This window comes from Scyliorhinus canicula, chromosome 16 (genome assembly GCF_902713615.1).
Source record: "Scyliorhinus canicula chromosome 16, sScyCan1.1, whole genome shotgun sequence".
Lineage (NCBI taxonomy): Eukaryota > Metazoa > Chordata > Chondrichthyes > Carcharhiniformes > Scyliorhinidae > Scyliorhinus > Scyliorhinus canicula.
This window is the reverse complement of record NC_052161.1, coordinates 108,873,607-108,892,860: the sequence shown is the minus strand read 5'-3', so window position 1 is coordinate 108,892,860 and position 19,254 is coordinate 108,873,607. Positions and strand designations below refer to the sequence as shown.

The 19,254-nt window shown below is 44.2% G+C and overlaps 1 protein-coding gene across 2 annotated transcripts in view; it reads right to left on the bottom strand.

Annotated features, from left to right (window-relative positions):
* LOC119979595 (CTD nuclear envelope phosphatase 1-like) overlaps positions 1 to 19,254 on the bottom strand; it is a 40,141-nt gene that overhangs the window by 6,779 nt on the left and 14,108 nt on the right. For both annotated transcript variants that reach the window (XM_038822055.1, XM_038822056.1), the window contains exons 2-7: positions 16,561 to 16,627; positions 11,433 to 11,551; positions 5,944 to 6,015; positions 4,768 to 4,884; positions 2,759 to 2,870; positions 188 to 272 (exon numbers count right to left, since the gene is read on the bottom strand). In XM_038822055.1, coding sequence (XP_038677983.1) covers positions 188 to 272; positions 2,759 to 2,870; positions 4,768 to 4,884; positions 5,944 to 6,015; positions 11,433 to 11,551; positions 16,561 to 16,627 — 572 coding nt within the window. The remainder of the gene's footprint in view (positions 1 to 187; positions 273 to 2,758; positions 2,871 to 4,767; positions 4,885 to 5,943; positions 6,016 to 11,432; positions 11,552 to 16,560; positions 16,628 to 19,254) is intronic.

Genomic DNA, 19,254 nt, shown 5'->3' with positions numbered 1-19,254 from the left:
ATACGCTCACTAAACCATTTGAGCGAGATACACATTCTGTAATTGGGCAGGGCAAGAATTCTTCGGACCTGTTCTTGACGAGCCTTATGAATATATCCCTAATTGTTAAAGTTAAAATCTACCATGTTTCGCCAGCACGAGAAATTCACAAAGCATGCCATATGTAGTAATTCATAAGTCAACTTACCTTAATGCATCAAGCATAGGTAACAGGTTTAATAAAGCTGTATCTCCAGGATCACTGAACCAAGACTTTATCGGAATCGCATTATCTGTGTGGGGAGGGGAAAGCAAACACACAAGATTAACACAACTTTCCAAGGAAACTACACAAGAAAAAGAACATCCGATTTCCCCTCCATCCCTCCTGGCAGATTATTCCATATAACCAGCTGCTATCGGATCTAAATATGCTTCTCCCTTTTATATTTATGATCTCCAGTCCTACAAACTCAAGTTATTTTAAAATAAGCAGCCATCATTAAGTCGTACATTGAGCTGTTAATCATGAAAGAGATATAATTCGATCCATACATTTCTGCTGTGTGTTCTCTGTTCAATATGGCTCATCACAAGGGAGCAAAACCGAATTGGTACAAACAGGGCTGAGGTAAATTAGAGGTTAACCGTGATTAGTGAGGCAGGATTACTGTAAGTAAGTGGCTTGTATGGTTTTGGCCATATCTAAAAAAAAAATGCAGCATGAAAGGTTTGAGTTAACCAGTTTAATTGTGGACTGGTCGTAAAGATGATTCATATTCCAAGATTTACTTCCGCTGAGCAACTTAATATGTTACACACTTCAATAATAAGCACAAATTTCCTCGACTTCCTTCTCTATAGGCTACAGAGATTGAGATGGTTAAAATCTGGCCCTGCAGCTTGCACCTTGAAATGATTCCATTTGAGGGTTGGAAAAGAACACCCTGCCAGAAAAAATAGTTTACATTGGATAAAACAAAAACTGAAGCTGGTGTGCAGTAAAGATTCAATTAATGAGGCAGTCAAATTACAACTATGTCATGACAGACACCAGTGGCCAGTTTGCTTCATAAATAATTAACATTAGGACTGTTGATGTAAACTCACAATCTCCATCCTCTTGATTCTTCCAATAACGGAAACTGTTTTTCCTCTATTTAACCCATCAAAATCCTTTCAACAGCCCCATTATGTCCTTTTAATATACCCATTATATCGTCCCTCAATCTCCTATACTCAAGAGATTACAAGTCCAAACAGCAAATAGGGTGGCATGGTGTCGCAGATTTCAAACATTAACTCGGCTTCTCTCTCTACAGATGCTGCTAGACCTACTGAGCTTTTCCAGCATTTGTTATTTCAATTTCCGATTTCCAGCATCAGAGGTATCTTGCTTTTAATTTAGATTTATGCAACCAGTTCTTCAGGTATCATTCTGGTGTTGAACCAGGAAATAATCACAGAATGTAGGCACTTTGGTAGAGAGTCAAACATGCTTCAGTACAAGCAGAATGCACAGACTTTAAGCAGTATATATTGTTTTGGAGGAGGGGGGGGGGGGGGGGGGGGGGGGGGGGGGGGGAATGACCAATTTTATATAATGAATGTATTCTCCGTACTCTCAGTATTGCAGGAAAAGCACATTAAAACATATATTAAATATTCAGCAAGACTTCTCCAGCGTTACATGTCCTCTTTCAACTGAAGCTTCTGGTATACAGATTCTAATTTACTGCTGGACGATTTTCAAAGTTTAGACATAATACAAAAAAAAAAAATCACTTGACAACAATGCACCGTAGCAAACTTGGGAGTGTACATTTCCCATTGAAATGCATCATTGCATTGAACTGAAATGCTGCTAGCGGAAAGGATGCAAGGTTTCTCAAAGGGGTACAGAGGAGATTGACCAGCACGGTTCCAAGGATGAGGGATCCGAGCGACAAGGACAGGGAGGGAAAGCTGGGATGTTCTCCTCGGAACAAAGGAGATTGGGGGGGGGGGGGGGGGGGGGGGGGGGTGGTGATGTAATAAGCGGACGAGGAAGGCAGAATAAAGATGTTCTCATTAACTGATCATACAAGGTATAGACACCGATTTAAGGTTTTAGGGAAGAGATAGAGAGGGTGGATGCAAGGAAACACTGCATTTAATGCAGCAAATGATAATAATCTGGAACTTTAGCACAGGAGGATGGTGGAGCGGAGTCAATCAGCATTTCAAAGGAAATTGGACGGCATTTGAGGGAAATAAACGTGCAGGGATATGGGGATATAGAGATCGAATAGAACTGACTAGGTTGCTCTACAGAAATCTGGCATAGATTCAATGGGTCAATTGGCCTCCTTCTGTGCCATGATGGTCACAAAAGGAAAAAAGCAACGATGAGCAGGAGTGAGAAAACAAATCATCTATCATTGAGTTTATTCAAATTGAAGTAAAGAGATTTTTTGATCTCAGGGAGTTAAGGGATTATGGGGAGTGAGTGGGAAAGTAAGTTGAGACAGGAACCCTCAACAACATTCAAAAAAATGTTTAATGAGAAGCGCCATGGCATAGAAGTGCTGGAAAATGGGATTAGAATAGATGGGTGCTTGATGGTCAGCACGGATACGATGGACTGACGTGTCTCTTGCTGTATTGTAAAACTATGACTCTTATGAGGATGTCAGCCATGATCATATTTTTAAAGTTGAGACAGGCGGTCAGCCATGAATGTGAATCATGCATGAAGAGCCATATGGTCTATTCCTGCTACTATTTTGTATGTTCTTACCTGGGTGCCCCCTGTATGCACTGGGCGAATTATCTAATATTACAATACTGGAGAGGTCATTGTGAATGGCTGCAAGATCTTTTACATAGCTGCCCAATTCAAGAGTACAGTGCTGAGGAAAAAAAAAATAACAGTAAACCACAAAACTGCATTCAGTGTAAATTAGTAGAATAAGAATTCACACCATGAAGACGGACTATTCTTTTTCACCCCCCGCTTTTCCACCTATTCCCTCTGCGCCATTCATGAAAACATTGAGGGCCTTGCTGAGGAATCACTGGCACCAGTTTGAACCCCACCCAAGTGAGCACCATTCAGACCAGCATGTTGAAAGGCAGCTGACTATTCTACCAATGAGGCATCACAAAACGTTGAACCTTGTGTTCGAGTTACCAATGTCTAATATAAAAACGTGAGCAATACGTTTTCTTATTTTTAAAATAAATTTAAAGTATCTTACGTAGATTACATAGAACATACAGTGCATTTGGCCCATCAAGTCTTCATCGACGCACTTAAGCCCTTACTTCCACCGTATCCCCCTAATCCAATAACCCCTCCTAACCTTTTTGGGCACTAAGGGCAATTTAGGATGGCCAATCCACCTAACCTGCATGTCTTTGGACTGTGGGAGGAAACCAGAGCACCCGGAGGAAACCCACAGACACGGGGAGAATGTGCAGACTCTGCACAGACAGTGATCCAGCCTGGTGCTGTGAAGCCACAGTGCTAACCACTATCTAATTCATTTTTTCCAATTAAGGAGCAATTTGGCGTGGCCAATCCACCTACCCGTCACATTTTTGGGTTGTGGGGTGAAACCCACGCAAACATGGGGAGAATGCGCAAACTCCACACAGATAGTGACCCGGGCCGGGATCAAACCTGGAACCTCGAAGCCTTGAGGCAGCAGTGCTAACCACTGCATCACCGTGCTGCCCCCAACAGGTTTTCTTACAACAGAAAGCTGATTTACTTTAAAAAAAATTATCACAGGTTGTGGCAGTCGCTGACTAAACCAGCACTAATTGTCCATCCCTAATTGCCCTCCAGAAGGTGTTGGTAAGCAGTATACTTGAACCACTGCAGACTAATGGGTGTAGGTACACCCACCGTGATGTCAGGAAGTGAGTTCCAGAAATTTGACCCAGGGACAGTGAAGGAATGGCGATATTGTTCCAAGTCAGGATAGTGTGTGGCTCGGAGAGGAACATGATCGTGGTGTTGTTCCCATGCATCTGTTGTCCTTTTGTCTTTCAAGGCTGGACAGGTCCTGGGTTTGGAAGGTGTTGGCGAAGAATGAAGGAGTCTTGGTGACCTGCTGCAGTGCACCTTTGGTACACACTGCTGCCATTGTGCATTAGTGGATTGGGGGTTGAATGTTTGAAGAAGTGGTGTAGAGATGCCAATCAAATGGGCTGCTTTGTCCTGGATGGTGTCAAGCTCTTGGAGTGTTGTTAGAGCTGTACTCATCCAGGCTAGTGGAGAATATTCTATCACGCTTCTGACTTGAGCCTTGTAGATGGTGGACAGGCGTTCGGGAGTAACGTGGCAAGTTACCCACTACAAATTTCTCAGCCTCTGACCTGCTCTTGTAGCCACAGTATCAAAACATTTATACACGTATGTATTACTGTTGTAATTTTAGCACAGCATAATCAAAATCGCAACATTTACTTCAATATATTTTATCTCTCAATGGATGTATCAACATAAAAGCTACAATAAATTAAAATTATGCAGAAAAACAATAGATAGGTGAACCGCAGTTTGTGCAAAAGCAGAATATCCAGGGCTTGTGTAAAGAAAGAGGAAGCAAACACACACAAGAGGAAAGCAACAGCACAAACAGGAGGAGTGGGCGAATGAGAGAGCGAGAGAAAACACACAAGAGCAGAGAGAACAAGAGCAGAAAGAAGAGAAATTATATCAAACTTCACTCACGAGACATTGTTTCAGACATCTCATTACACTCTTGCGCTGGTTATGGAGCATCTGCTGTTCCGTACCTGTCTGTAGTATCGTCGATTTAATACTCTCTTGTTGTTGTCTAGTTTGTCAGCTACAGCTGCACCATAGATCTCCATACTAGCGGTGAAAATCACTAACTCGTACCACTGGCTGGCCTGGCAAAAGTACATAGCCACAGCTTCTTATTAATGCACAATTTATTTAAAGTTTAACTAAAAACCCTCATTTATTTGTTTAATGGTAGAAGAGAAAACACATTTTGGTGTAGATTTACGGCCCTCAACGTACATTGGCATTGCTCCCACTGCAGCAAGCAGCCAGCTATTCCCCCCAAAAAATCTCCAGAAACCCGCCATGTCGAACAGCTAACATGCAAAGATGCAGAAGTGGAACTGCAGGGACTATGGGAAAAGCATTGTGATGCACAGGAAAGTAGCCGTGCATTGCACACCAGGGGCACGTGTCTCCCAAAAGGTACTGTGTGCCGTGTTTGGCAGGGGGATATCACACACGCACGCACAACCCCCCCCCCCCCCCCTCCCAACCTTATAGACTTCCAGGACCTCACCCGTCAACCCCCCCCAAGAGGCCCCTACTTATCTTCCCTGCACCCTCCCACCACCACCACCGCCACCACAAAGGCCCTAAATTCAATCCAGAGTTTGGGCTGAGTTGATTTCATTCAGGGAAACAGTGGGGTTACTGCAACCATTAAGGTTGGAACAGGAGACATACTCAAATCATTCAGAGCTCCTGCTCACAATTGCTATCCGAGGATCCCCTACAGAAACAGTGCAGCATGAAGACTCGGGTAGGATCAAGCCCGACTTTGATGTCCCTGCTGGCGCCCTTGATGAATGGCCACATGGGTGAAGCACCAGAAGCACTGCACCTGAAGCTTCAAGTCACTTTGCAGGTCCCTTGGAACTAAAGCCCTGTATGCGCCTGTATCGTGGACCAGTGCCCCAGTATTGCTCAACATGTCATAATGCCAACAGAATCATTTCCCAGCATGCCAGTTGCGTGGAGGAGAGAAAAAAAATTGGAGGGTATGGTGTGGGGAAAAAAAAAGGAACACCATTCATCCCTCTTCCCTTTGTCAGAAACAGCAATTTGTCGTCTGTGCATGTTATGGACATTAGTGCATTTTTGCTCTAAAGTGGGTTAGTACTGGACTTTAAAATTCATTGCATATGTATTTCTAGCTGACTTACCACTTCTAGAAAGAAGTCCACATGAGGCCTTTTATGTACAAAAAATCTGATTGGATGTCTGTCGACAAGTACCTGAAAAGAGAGAATGTGCTTCCTTAAATAATACTCCAATCATAAACATGCAGCACCTAACCATCACTCACCATTAAAGAGCTCCCTGCCCAAGTTTAAAACTAAAAAACAATTCAGCTCTATCTTGCAGCGCTTAAGTTAACTCAGTTCATCACGAAGCTCATTAAATAATAAGTACACACCACCTCACACTTTGTCAAAGAAGCTTCGCCTCACCCCAATTGTTCCCACCACTTAGGGCAGCCCTGTTAATCAGCAGTACGCCAACTATTGTGCAGAAGCGGAAGAATTTATATATAATCTGACCTTATACTTAATCTCTCGGGACATCTAGAGTGCTTCCTAATCAATTGATTACTTCTGTAATGCGTCCCCACTATTATCCAGCTTTGTGGAGCAGCCCATACGTGGTTGAACCTTTACCGATTAAACCATGCTGAAATCATCACTAGCACTGGCCTCTTTGCCCATTCCCACATCACCTCAGGAATTCATCACCAAGATACATTCCTGATTCCCTCCTCTTCTTCCTCATACATGGTTACTCTTGGCAACATCAACCAAAACAGGCTGTTATTCATATGAGCAGCAATGAAATCTACCTCAACTTGATGCCATTGTTTACTGTTTCTATGTCAGCAGGCCGCATGACAGCATGCCATTGTGGACTAGTGGTAAATATTAAGACCAAAGTCTTGTCTTTCATCCCCACTAAACATTCCCCAACCCTTGTCACCAACTTCCATCCTCCTTAATCTGCAGCTCATCCAAAGTGCTGCTGCCCTATCCTACCAATCCCATGTCAAGTCACACTCAGTCTCCTTGATCCAAAGAGACATGTTCCCCAACATATCAAATTTTGAATTCTCATGGTTGCATTTAAATCCCAACATTTTGGGTGCAACCTCATCATTACATGCATTACAGCCCCTCGAAAACTGTTCCCGAGTTTCTAGACTCTGGTACACTTTCAGCCACCATTAGACTTTCAGTAACCTGCACTCTGGAATTCCCTCCTTGAACCTTTCTGCGTCTCCAACTCCCCAAGATTCTGCGTAAAACCCACCTCTGACTCAGCCTCTGATCACCCCCCCCCCCCCCCCCCCCCAATGATCTCTCCACTGGCTCATTTCCTGCACACTCTTGAAGCTCCACAGAAGGCTTTTCTACATTAAAGATGGCCAGGTAAATATGAATTGCTGCTCCAAAGTTCAGCCAGTTATCAGTTGGAGAAACTTTGAGGTTCAAAATGTTTTCCTTCGGCAATGCAAATTTTAAAGCACAAAATCTAAATTCTACCACTTGGGCATTGTTCACGTTGGGTGAAAAGAAATCACGTGTCCACCATAACCCATCATTCAAATCCAAGGGATAACTAACTCCCTCCGGAACTACTTCATTTGAGCCCATTGCTCTTTACTTTCCACAGGGATGAAGAGAAACATACATTGTTGGTGTTTTAACACTTAAATCCATCCAAATGCCTTGTTGAGCATCTACTTTCTGTCCTCCATTAAATAATTGATCTCCTGAGTGGCCCACAGGGGTTGACAAGCAAAAATCATTACATGTGCTTTATAACTTGACTGTTTTCTTGTTGGGTTGAGAGTTGATTTATCTGCATTAATTGCCTTCTTTTTAAAAATAAAATTAGAGTACCCAATTCTTTTATTTCCAATTAAGGGACAATTTAGCATGGTCAATTCATCTACCCTGCACAGCTTTTTGGGTTGTGGGGGTGCGACCCACGCAGACACGGGGAGAATGTGCAAACTCCACACAGACACGGGGAGAATGTGCAAACTCCACACAGTGACCTGGGGCCAGGATTGAATCCGGGACCTCGGCGCCATGAGACAGCAGTGCTAACCAATACGCCACCCCATTAAATGGCCTCTTGACGTTTTCGTTTGTTTGCGCAGTTTGAAATTAAAATGGCAGACAGCAATAACTTGAGGTCTAGAGGTGGCCACTTGCTGCTGGTACTCGCCTCCAAGAGTCTGTTGAAAATCCATATTGCGAGATGGATTGTGGTCAAGGTGGTGGGGCAACGTGGAAACTGTACTATCCCATTATAAAGCTGGGTTTGCAAATAGGTTTGTAATAAAGAGCCTAAAGGCTTTCATAGCAACTTTCCTAAGAACACTTGCCATTCTCAGCTGCGTAAAGGGTTGTTAGCTATAGATAAAATACATTTTCTACTTGTTTAATGAAGATATCAAATTGTTTAGACCACAGTTTTTTTTAAAAAAACTCAAAAAAAAAACAATCTCTGGGTTGGAGTCGATTTATCAAACCATGATTATTAATGCCGGTTTTCATATTTAAATCTATTACATTTCTATATCACTTTAGTTATGAAGAGAGGTTTGTGACCTCAATCATAGAAGGAGGCCATTTAGTCTGTCATACCGGTCAGCTCTCCGTAGGAGCAATTTACCTGGTGCCATTCCCCCGCCTTCTCCCCATAGAACTAAACATTCTTCCCTTTTCAGATAATAATCCAACTCTCTCAATTGAATCTGCTTTCACCCTCTCAGGCAACGCGTTCCAGATGCTAACCAGTGCCCGTGCAGAAAAGCAGTTCTCCCTCATCTCCACTGCTTCTTCTTACAATTACCTCAAATGTGTGCCCTGAGGTCCTTGGATCTTCCACCAATGGGAACAGTTTCCCCCCCATCTACTGACCTCTCATGATTTTGAACAGCTCTATCACCTCTCCTCTCAACCTTCCTTTTCTCCGCAGAAAACACTCCCAACTTCTCCAATTGATCTACGTAACTAAAGTTTCTCACTCTGGAGAGATAATTTTCGTTAATCTTTTCTGCACTCTCTCGAATGCCTTTGCACCTTTCCGGAGGTGTGGTGCCCAGGACTTGGCAAAATACTCCAGTTGAGGCTGAAATTGTGATCTATACATGTTTAAAATAACTCCCTTGCTTTTGCACTCCCCAGAGTACTGTATGCTTTGCTAACCTTGCTCTCAATCTGCCCCACCATCTTCAATGATTTATTCACATGTACACCCAGACTCACGCATTCATGCATCCTCTTTAGAAGTGAGCTGTTTATTTTATAGGATCTCTATGTGTTCTTCCTATCAAAGAGGATCACTTCACACTTCTGTGTTAAATGTAATCCCCCATTTGTCCACCCATTCCACCAATCTGTCCATGTCTTTTTGAAATTCTACACTATCCTCCTTACAGTTCACAATGTTTCGAAGTTTCATGCCATGCACAAATTTTGAAATTGCATCTTGTACACCAAGGACTAGGTTACTAACATATATCAAAGTGCAAGGCACCGGACATCCCTGGGATCTCCAAAACAAAATCTTCCTCCAGTCTGATAAACAACCATAACGACAACTCTGTTTCTTGTCAATCAGTATATTCCAGATCCATGTTGCTACTGTTTTTTAATTCATGAGCTCACAAATCTGTTGTGTGGCACTGTATCAAATGCCTTCTAGCAGTCCATGTACACTACATCAACAGCATTACCCTCAGCAACCCTCTGTTACCTCATCAGAAAACTCTAGCAATTTAGTTAAACGCAATTTGTTCTTAACAGATCCACCCTGGCTTTCCCTACTTAACCTGCATTTCACCAAGTGGCTATTAATTCAGCCCCAAATTATCGGGCGGGGTTCTCCAATCCCGCGGCAAAGTGTCCACGCCGTCAAAAACACAAGTCGCGTTTTACAATGGCGTGAACAGGCCGCTTCCACAACTCCAGAGGGCCAGCACGGCGCAGGAGCAGTTCGTGCCGCTCCAGCTGCAGATCCCGGCGCGAACTGTGCGCCGCGGGATCTGCACATGCACAGTGGTACCGGCGCCAATGTGCGCATTCGCAGTGGCCTCCTTCAACGCGCCGGTCCCGACGCAACATGGCGCAGGACTACAGGGGCCGTCGCGTAGGAAAGGAGGCCCCCATCCACAGAGGCCGGCACGCTGGCCAGGCCACATCGGAGGCCCCCCCCAGGATCGGACCCCCCCCCCCCCTCCCAACCCCCCACAGGCCGGCACCCGGCCCTTACACACCGAGGTCCCGCCGGCCCAGAGAAGGTTAGAACGGCGCCGCTAGGACTTGGCTCTTTTCTTACAGCCGGACAATCGGTGAGCTGGCCGTGTAGAGGGGTCTGCGACTGGCGCCGCGCCAATGGCGCCGAATCGCGTGCAGGCATCGGGGCGGCGTGGCGCGATTCGTCGGCGATTCTCCGACCCGCCACATTTCCAGCTTCACCACCACAGACCTTAAACAGGCTGGCCTTGTAGTTGCCGGAGTAACCTTCCTTTTACGCACTTTTTTTGAATCGTCCTTTGGCACCATCCCAGAGACCTGAAAGGCTAATTCTATTTCTCGCTCCAGCATTTCCTGTTTGTATTTCAGAATTCCAGCACCAGCAGTATTTTGCATTTGTTTGGTGTCGTAGGCCACTTTTCAATGTAGTATTTGTACAGTGTAACGGGCCTGTTAGTCATATTTCAAGGCAGCCCGAACAGGCCACCAGTACAGTTTTTAAGCGTGGTTTATTGCACAACTCAATTTAAAGTTACAGCCACAACCTTTGAATGTCTGTTTAATCCTGCATATACGGTGTTTGTCACTGTTGATGCTCTGAATCCACCTTGCATTACATTAACTGTTCCAACCTATATGCAGCCTCATTGTTGCAGAAGGTAGTCCTGCAACATTTAAGAAGGCGAGAATTGCACTAAGCATTCTACAATGGAGTTCCCGGAGTGAAGGTAATAACAACCATTTTATCTTGCAGCTAAGCCTATTGCAGAACCAAAATTTCTGCCTCATGTGCCTGCCTCGCTCTGCGTGCACGTGGCTGTGGGATACCTGCATGCCTTCACCACTCCACATCCCCACTGAGAGGTCTGGACTGCAAACCTCTCAGCTTACCATCTGGGGGAGGTGACACCCTGCTTGGTTCACAGCTCATGAAAATCCCAACCAATCTTAAACAGTCACCTGATCTGGCTGTCAGGAGCCAGGGGTCAGGGGGTGCTGTGTGTCAAATGACACCACAAAGGCGGGGAAAGAGGAACTAACCTTGGACTTTTAAAAAGGTTAACGGGCAGTCTTCTCGGCACAGGGAGTTCATTTGAAATATCATGCGGTCACATAATTAAATCATCCATTGTAACACAATATTGAATTACGCTACATCTATAACAGCCGCAACAAGTGGCTTGATGATTACCATGCTCTATTGAAAATCCCCCGACCTAGAAATAGGTGGGGCACTAAACGTCCATTTAAAAACAGGGATACACAGACATGAATATTAGAATAGCAGAATTCTGGCAGGGGATTATTCACAAACAATTGCTGCATCTTTTTCAAATCAGAACTCAAACACAGGCCAATGTAATTTTGCCCAAGTTCAGTCACTGCCTCACCTTAAGCATGAAGTCCGGTGGTGTGCCTGGCCTCACTGTTGGTTTTAACACGCCATCGTGATGCGAGTGGATTAATGTTTCATCTAAATCTAAAACTAGGATTTTCCTTTTCATGTGATCTGAAATGATAGAGGGATGGAAAAAATGGTTTCAACAATAGAAGTTTATTAACGCTTGGGCAGCATCATGGTGTTCCTTTTACCAATAAAATCGCATATCCAAGAGTAATGACATGTCCGAGCTTCAGACAGATCAGAGTCAACCCATCCTTTAACAAATCTGATTCAGCAACATCGGAACAATGTATAACCAAGAGCGTGCTTGGAATTCTGTGGAATATATATGGCCTTTAACACTGGATTTTGCACCATCCTCCACATACTGCTAAAATGTAATCTTTTCCCTTCCTCAACTAATTACAGCCAAACTGTACAGCAGCCTGGAATATTTTCCCCCAGTTGGAGGCAGCACACTTATGCGCAGCCCTATACCATAGGGTCTGACCCAAACCAAGTCACAAAGTACATCATGAGGAATTAAGGGGGAGTAAATTTTGCATCTGTCATTCACTCTGCTCCTCCTTCAATGCATCATATCGCTTTTGAACTATTAATATTTAGTACCCTAGCACGCAGAGGTACTCCTATTTACAGTCCTCAAACTTCAACCTATCAGCGAAGGCCATTGCAAAGCTCTATAGCTAGTTATCTAAGCCCCTAAACTCACTGATCAATACACCAGGCAACATATTTCATCTCTTAGCATGTCACAGCCTAGTTCACCAGGCGTACTCTTTCCTTAGGGTCAAGGTTTTCTGAAGAGAGAGATATGTAGCTGAAGCTTTACTTGCCCTCAACAAGACAAATGCAAGAATGTCAAATTTCATATACCACTGGAGAAAAGGGGTATTGATTGATTGACAAGTCGACTCTGATTGGCCCAGATTTGCTGTGGAGAAAGCAACCAGCCCATACTTGCAAAACCCAAAACAAAATGTCTACTGTTAGATGCGATTCCTGAATTGGGCAGCACTTGCTGAACAATCTGGAGTGTGCCAACAGCTACACTAACAACCAATTTAAGATGGGCAGTCGAGGTGCAACGTTGTCCATTTACACTAGCTGGGGCTCGAGTGCATGTGTCACAAAAAAGTTAGTATGCAGGTGCAGCATGTAATCAAGGTGGCTGATAGAATGCTATCCTTTATTACAAAGGGAATTGAACATAAAATTAAGGATGTTATACGTCGGTTATTCAGGGCATTGGCGAGACTGCATCTCAAATATTGTATTCAGATTTGGTCTCCGTATTTAAGGAAGGGTGTAAATGTATTGGGGCCGTTCAGTGAAGGTTTACTAGATCAGGGTTATTTAAACTGCAGGTCGCGACTCACGGATGGGGCGGGGTCAGACGTCAGGAGGGTTGCGGAGCAATCGGTCTCCTCAATAGAGAGAAAGCCGGCCGCGACCGGCTCAATAGAGAGAAAGCCGGCCGCGACCGGCTCCTCAATAGAGAGAAAGCCGGCCTCGACCGGCTCCTCAATAGAGAGAAAGCCGGCCTCGACCGGCTCCTCAATAGAGAGAAAGCCGGCCGGGACCGGCTCCTCAATAGAGAGAAAGCCGGCCGCGACCGGCTCCTCAATAGAGAATGCCAGCCGCGACCAGCTTTTTAATAGAACGATGCAGTCTTCCGGCCAGAAGTGGCGACAGAGAGGTCACATGGCCGGCATGTACACTATCACACGCTCTGTACTTCCGTGCTTTTGGCGCGAAATCACTAGGCGAGATTCCTCTATTTTCTAGCTGCAAGCAAGCAAGGCATCAGGACTGAAGATGGATTGTTTTAAACAAAGAAACAAATGAAATCAGGAGCAAAGCAGTGCAAAGATGATTTCTTGAGGTATGTCTTTGTTAATTGTGCCCATGCAAATCAGGATGCAAAGCCCATGTGTGTTATACGAGGTCAGAATTGAACCTGGGTCCCTTGTGCTGCGAGACAGCAGTGCTAACCACTATGAAATCATGCCACCCAGAGGACAAACCTCTTGATTTACCGGTCGCATTAAAGGAAAGCGGGCATAGGTGACAAAGATTGGCCAGTTGGTAAAAGTGGGTTATGGGAAAGAAAGTTGAAGAACACAACTAGATTGATACCTGGAATTAGTAGAGTGTGTTAGGAGGATAGGTTGGACAGGCTGAGCTTGTTTCCATTCAAGTTTAGAAGAGCGAGAAGCGACTTGGTGGAAATATATAAGATCCTGAAGACTATCGACAAGGTGAACATTGAAAAGGTTTTCCCCTTCTGGTGAGTCAAGAAGTAGGAGGACACTAAAATTAGGGGTTTCTCTTATCGGACAGAGATAAAGAGAACATTTTCTCTCAGAGAGTTGTGTGAATTTGGAACTCACTGCCTCAAGGCAGTGGAAGCAGGGGTCACTGAATATTTTTAAGGTGGAGGTAGATTGAGTCCCATGCCTAACAAGAATCTAAGATTTTTTTATTTTTTTATTTGTCCATGGGATGTGGCCAGCATTTATTGCCCAACCCGAAGGGCATTTATGAGTCAACCACAGTGCTGTGGGTCTAGAGTCACATATAGGCAGGAGATTTCCTTCCCAAAAAGGACATTAGTGAACCAGATGGGTTTTTACAATTAAAAATGGTTCATGGTCGTCATTAGACTTTTAATTCCAGATTTTTAATGAATTCAAATTCCACCATCTGCCCTGGCAGGATTCGAACCCAGGTCCCCAGAGCATTACCTTGGGTCTCTGGATTACTAGTCCAGTGGCAATACCACTATGCCACTGCTTCCCCTAACGGGGTAAATGGGAAATGTGGAACTCAGCAGATCAGCCAGGTGGAACAGGCTTGAGCAGTCGAATGGCCGACTTCTACGCCTGTTTCACCTGTTCACATGCAGAAACAACATACGCAGAGACCCATTCTCTGCAAACAAAAGGAATATGTTCAGGCATGGAGGCATGGGGTGCGTATTGTCCTCCCCCATTGCTTTTTCCATAGCGACACTCAACCTGCCAACCAATCATCACCCCTTTCTCTTGTTGTGATTATTTGAAATTTGGCATTCTTGCGTTTGTCCTGATATGAAAAGCACTGCCAACATTTTATTGCTTTTGCAGAAATATTCAAGTCCTGTACTATTAAGCAACTAATATTTTCCTTTATTGACTGCCACTTATTTAGGTTATAATGCAAAAATATTGGATTTCAACTGCAGCAATCATAGCCAATTCAAAGCGATAAGCATGATCCGAAGTCTAGGTTGCCGATTGATCCATAAAAAAGAAAGTACCATTCTCCATCTCCAAAATTGGAGCCGTGGAGAAGCAACCACAAAAGTTTATACCTTAATTTATTTAAGACAAAAATAAAGTTTGAGAAAAGGTTAAATGAAGTGGAGCACAGAGGAATTAAAAAAGATGTGAGAAAAGGACGAGAGGAGAGGGGCCAGCCGGTCAGATTGAAAAGTTCATTTTTTTAAATTTTATTTTTATAGTTGACTTATAATAGTAATAAATCTATTCCAAACTCTGGCATTAGCATATGTTCAGTGTGATTCATAAAAATTGGTCAGCCCAAGGAAACCATAATTTCTGCCAACTGCAGCAGAGAGGATTAGCAAAATCAAAAACACATTTTGCAGTAGCCTACTTTGAAAAAAAAACGTAATTCACTTTCAGCTGAAACCTCCTACCACACTCACAGGACTCGAGAGGAAAATGGACTGTAATTGACAACCAAGATGGAAAGTTAAGACAAAACCCAACATATTCATCACATTCCTCGCTAAATGAGTCAATACGCTAATGCATTTTTTACATTTGCCGATCACTGGGGGAATATAGTAATATTTTTCAATCACTCGTACTCAAAACATTGCGCATTTTGACAATTTTAAAAAGGCGGTTCCCAGCACCCAGAGATACCCCATCTGCTGTGATATGTACACGGCCCCGAGGCTTCAAGTTAAATGATCCTATCCTCATTGGCAAGGGCAATATAGACGCATTATTGAGAGAGCTGAAGCAATGCAAAGAAAAGATGTATATAAGTTAACAAATGCTGCGTCGAGCTAGTGCTTCATCAGATGTGCGTCAGATTTCAGCAATTAATCATCTAATGTTGAATTCTTTTGACCTGAAGTCTGATACGTACAAGGGTATTTCAGACTGCACAGTTCTTCTGCCAAACTGTTAAAGTGCAGCACGGTAGTAGTGGTTGGGTGGCATGCTAGCAGTGGTTAGCACTGTTGCTTCACAGCTCCAGGGTCCCAGGTTTGATTCACGGCTCGTGTCACTATCTGTGCGAAGTCTGCACATTCTCTCAGTGTCTGTGGGTTTCCTCTGGGTGCTTCAGTTTCCCCCCCCATAGTCCAAAGATGTGCAGGTTAGGTGGATTGGCCATGCTAAATTGCCATTAGTGTCCAGAAAGTTTGGGGGGTTACGGGGATAGGGTGGAGGTGTGGGCTTAGGTAGGGTGCTCTTTCCAAGTGCCGGTGCAGACTCGATGGGCAGAATGGCCTCCTTCTGCACTGTAAATTCTATGATCAAGGGATGCAGGTTACTTCTGAAGGCCTACTGGCAAGCTACTGAATTGAGGGCTGTCACAGAAGTTCCTGATACAAGGCTATTTGACTAGCGATCATGAAATGGAGAGTCCAATTGCCAGTCAGTCAGCATTCTCTTTCCATGCAGTATAAATTGTTGTTCCCTTTACATTTGCAAAATGTCCTGATGAGTGCAAGATGAAAATCTTCAACAAAAAATGTCTCTTATTTTCAGCAATACTCAAGTTCTGTACTACTAAATACAATACGCTCGAGTACAGTTTTCCTCTCCAGGCTGTCAACAGATAAGCAATATAAAAGTCCCCATTTCCAGCTGACAGCAGAATCATCACTCTCTCTTTTGCTTACAATTGAATTGACAAACCCGTGATCTACAAAGATCTTGTGATACTCCTGCCAAAATGCAGGAACCTCAAGTTGCACTGAAAATGCAGAGAATTAAAAAGTTTGTTACTGTACAGCACAATTTTGCGGGCACTGAAAAGGAAGAAATTGTCTTGTACAAAAGGCAACATTAGGTTACAGGATGTGTACTTACTTATTCTGATGTGGGAAAGAGGAGATAGAGGCAGAATGTCATAGCGAACTGTCTGGTATTGGATTATCTACAAAACAACAAATAATAAATAAAATGTTAGGCAAGATTCCCCCCTGAACAAAGAGTAATAGTAGTAGGTGTGGACGCTGGATATCCCTATGCTCTTACTCACTCACTCATAGAATCCTACTGCGCAGTAGGAGGCAGTTCAGCCCATCTAAATCGACACCAACCCTCTGATAGAGCACTCCACCTAGGCCTACACCCCCACTCTATCGTAGTAACCCCACCTAACCTTTTGGACACTGAGGAGCAATTTAGCTCCTGCTCACTCCTGCTGGCTCTAATTTTGCCAGAACAAGCACACCCACTCTAATGTTCAAAATTGCTAAAGCCACAAGGAAAGCACAGCTGGAAGGTTTGTTAAAAGGCCTCAATGCAAGAACATTACCAACAGGAAGAAAAAGTACCCATTTCAGCTTGAAAGGAGATGGACTGAGATCCACGGAGGCCTCAGTAGGGTCAATGCCCTGAACACATGGTTGGATTCTAACTTTGCAGACATCCTGCAGTTATTTCGAGAGTGGTTGTGGATCACACCCTCATTTCCCAATATCTTATCATAGAATTTACAGTGCAGAAGGAGGCCCATCAAGTCTGCACCGGCACTTAGAAAGAGCACCCTACTTAATCCCACACCTCCACCCTACTCCCGTAACCCTGCAACCCCATCTAACCCAAGGGCAATTTAGCATGGCAAATCCACCTAAGCTGCACATTTTTGGACTGAGGGGGGAAACCGGAGCACCCAGAGGAAACCCACAGGGAGAACGTGCAGACTCCAAAATACAGTGACCTAAGCAGGAATCAAACCGGTGTCCATGGCGCTGTGAAGCCATAGTGCTAACCACTATGCTACCGTGCTGCCCACGCTTTGCCATGCTTCGGTTGGGATGCTATTAAGATTGGGAACCATTGCACTCAAACCCTTCTTCAAACAAAGGTTACCAAATAGTGATCATAATGGGAACTTCACCATCTCTTCCCCCCTTCCAAAAAAGTTGGTTCTGACACCACTGGTCTCGGTGACTCAGCATCAAACTTGCAGCTCACTTCTCAATGCCATCACACAAGTTCATAAAAGTCCAAGTGCAGCTTACAATCAATGCTGATAACCCTCATCTCAGAACACCACAGCGAAAATGGCTGGTTGCTGCTTTGCAGCTGCTGCCCTGTGCATTACTACAACCGTTTTAATTTTAGATTCTTTTTTTGTTGTCACATTCTTGACTACTGCCCCAGTTACGAATCACTTTCCAAACCAGAACAGCTCCACGATCATTCAGAATCCACTTCCAGATATGCGGTTGAACATGAACGGAGATGGGCCAGGACAACACCAAGGTGTCCTGATTCCCAACTGCAGTGCAAGTGCAGAATTTTGCAGCCAGTACCCCAGATCATTCTGTCGATCAACAGGGAATAAAGTTGTAAATGTGCTGCGGAATCAGGGCAGGTCAGGGAGACAATGTGAAATTTATCGCAAATTGTTATAGTACCGCATCTTGCATAGCTTTTAGAAGATACAATGAAATTCCACAGGATCGTCTGACTGTACTGAATCAGACATTGAACACACAGCCGGTTCTAACAAGACGAAAAGGGAATGTTTACTTCTTTGGGTGAGGCTCTCGAGGAGCCTCCGAAGAGAAGCAAAGCAGAATGTGGGATTATTTTTAAACATTAGCCATAGTTGGATTTCTTGATTAAAAGTCAAATTTTTCTATCCCACTTGTTTTTCCCACATTCTAATATTGTCAGCCTTTGGAAGGTGCTGTCGCCCACTGGGATGTATACTCAAGAGCTGGAGGCCACCTTCTAGTACTTCATCGGAGCTGTTGCTCGCCCTGTAATACGCTGCCCCCTCCCAATATCTGGCTGTTTGAATCTGGGCGTCACCACAGTTTATCTCTACCTGGTCCTTAGAGGCACCTTTCAAGGGGCAGTCAGGAACGTAACGCAAGAAACTGGAGCAGTAGACCCATCGACTCCATTCAATATCCCATAATTCTCTGAGAAAACAAAATTCTGTCTGTCTTGGCCTTACAATATATCCAACAATGAAGCATCCACTACTCTCTGGGATAGGAAATTCCAAGATTCATAACCCTCTAAGCCAATGAATTTCTCCTGATGTCAAGTCATAAATGATCGGCCCCTTATTCAGATACAGTGTCACGTTGTTCTAGATTCTTGAGCCATCGCAGTGTCAAGCCCCTTCAGAATATTGCATGTTTCAATTAGCTCACCTCCCATTCTTCTAAACGCCAGAGAATATGGCCCCAATTCACTCGGTTTGGCATCATTGGACAACCCGCTCATTCCACACACCAACCTAGTGAACTTCCACAGTGCTGTTTCCAATGCAAGTATATCTTTCCTTCAATGTGGAGAGCAAAACTACTCCAGGTGTGGTCCCAACAAAGTCCCATATAATTGCAGCATCTTCTATTTCCTCTACTCCAATCCCCCTTGCAATAAAGGCCAACATGCCATTTGCCTTTCCTTTTGCTTGCTGTATCTGCATGTGTACTTTGTGTTCCCCGTATGATAACATCCCGTGTGCCATACAAGAATACCCAAGTCCCTCGGAACATCAACAAGGATGGGGCAGCCCAATTTTCCATTCGGAGT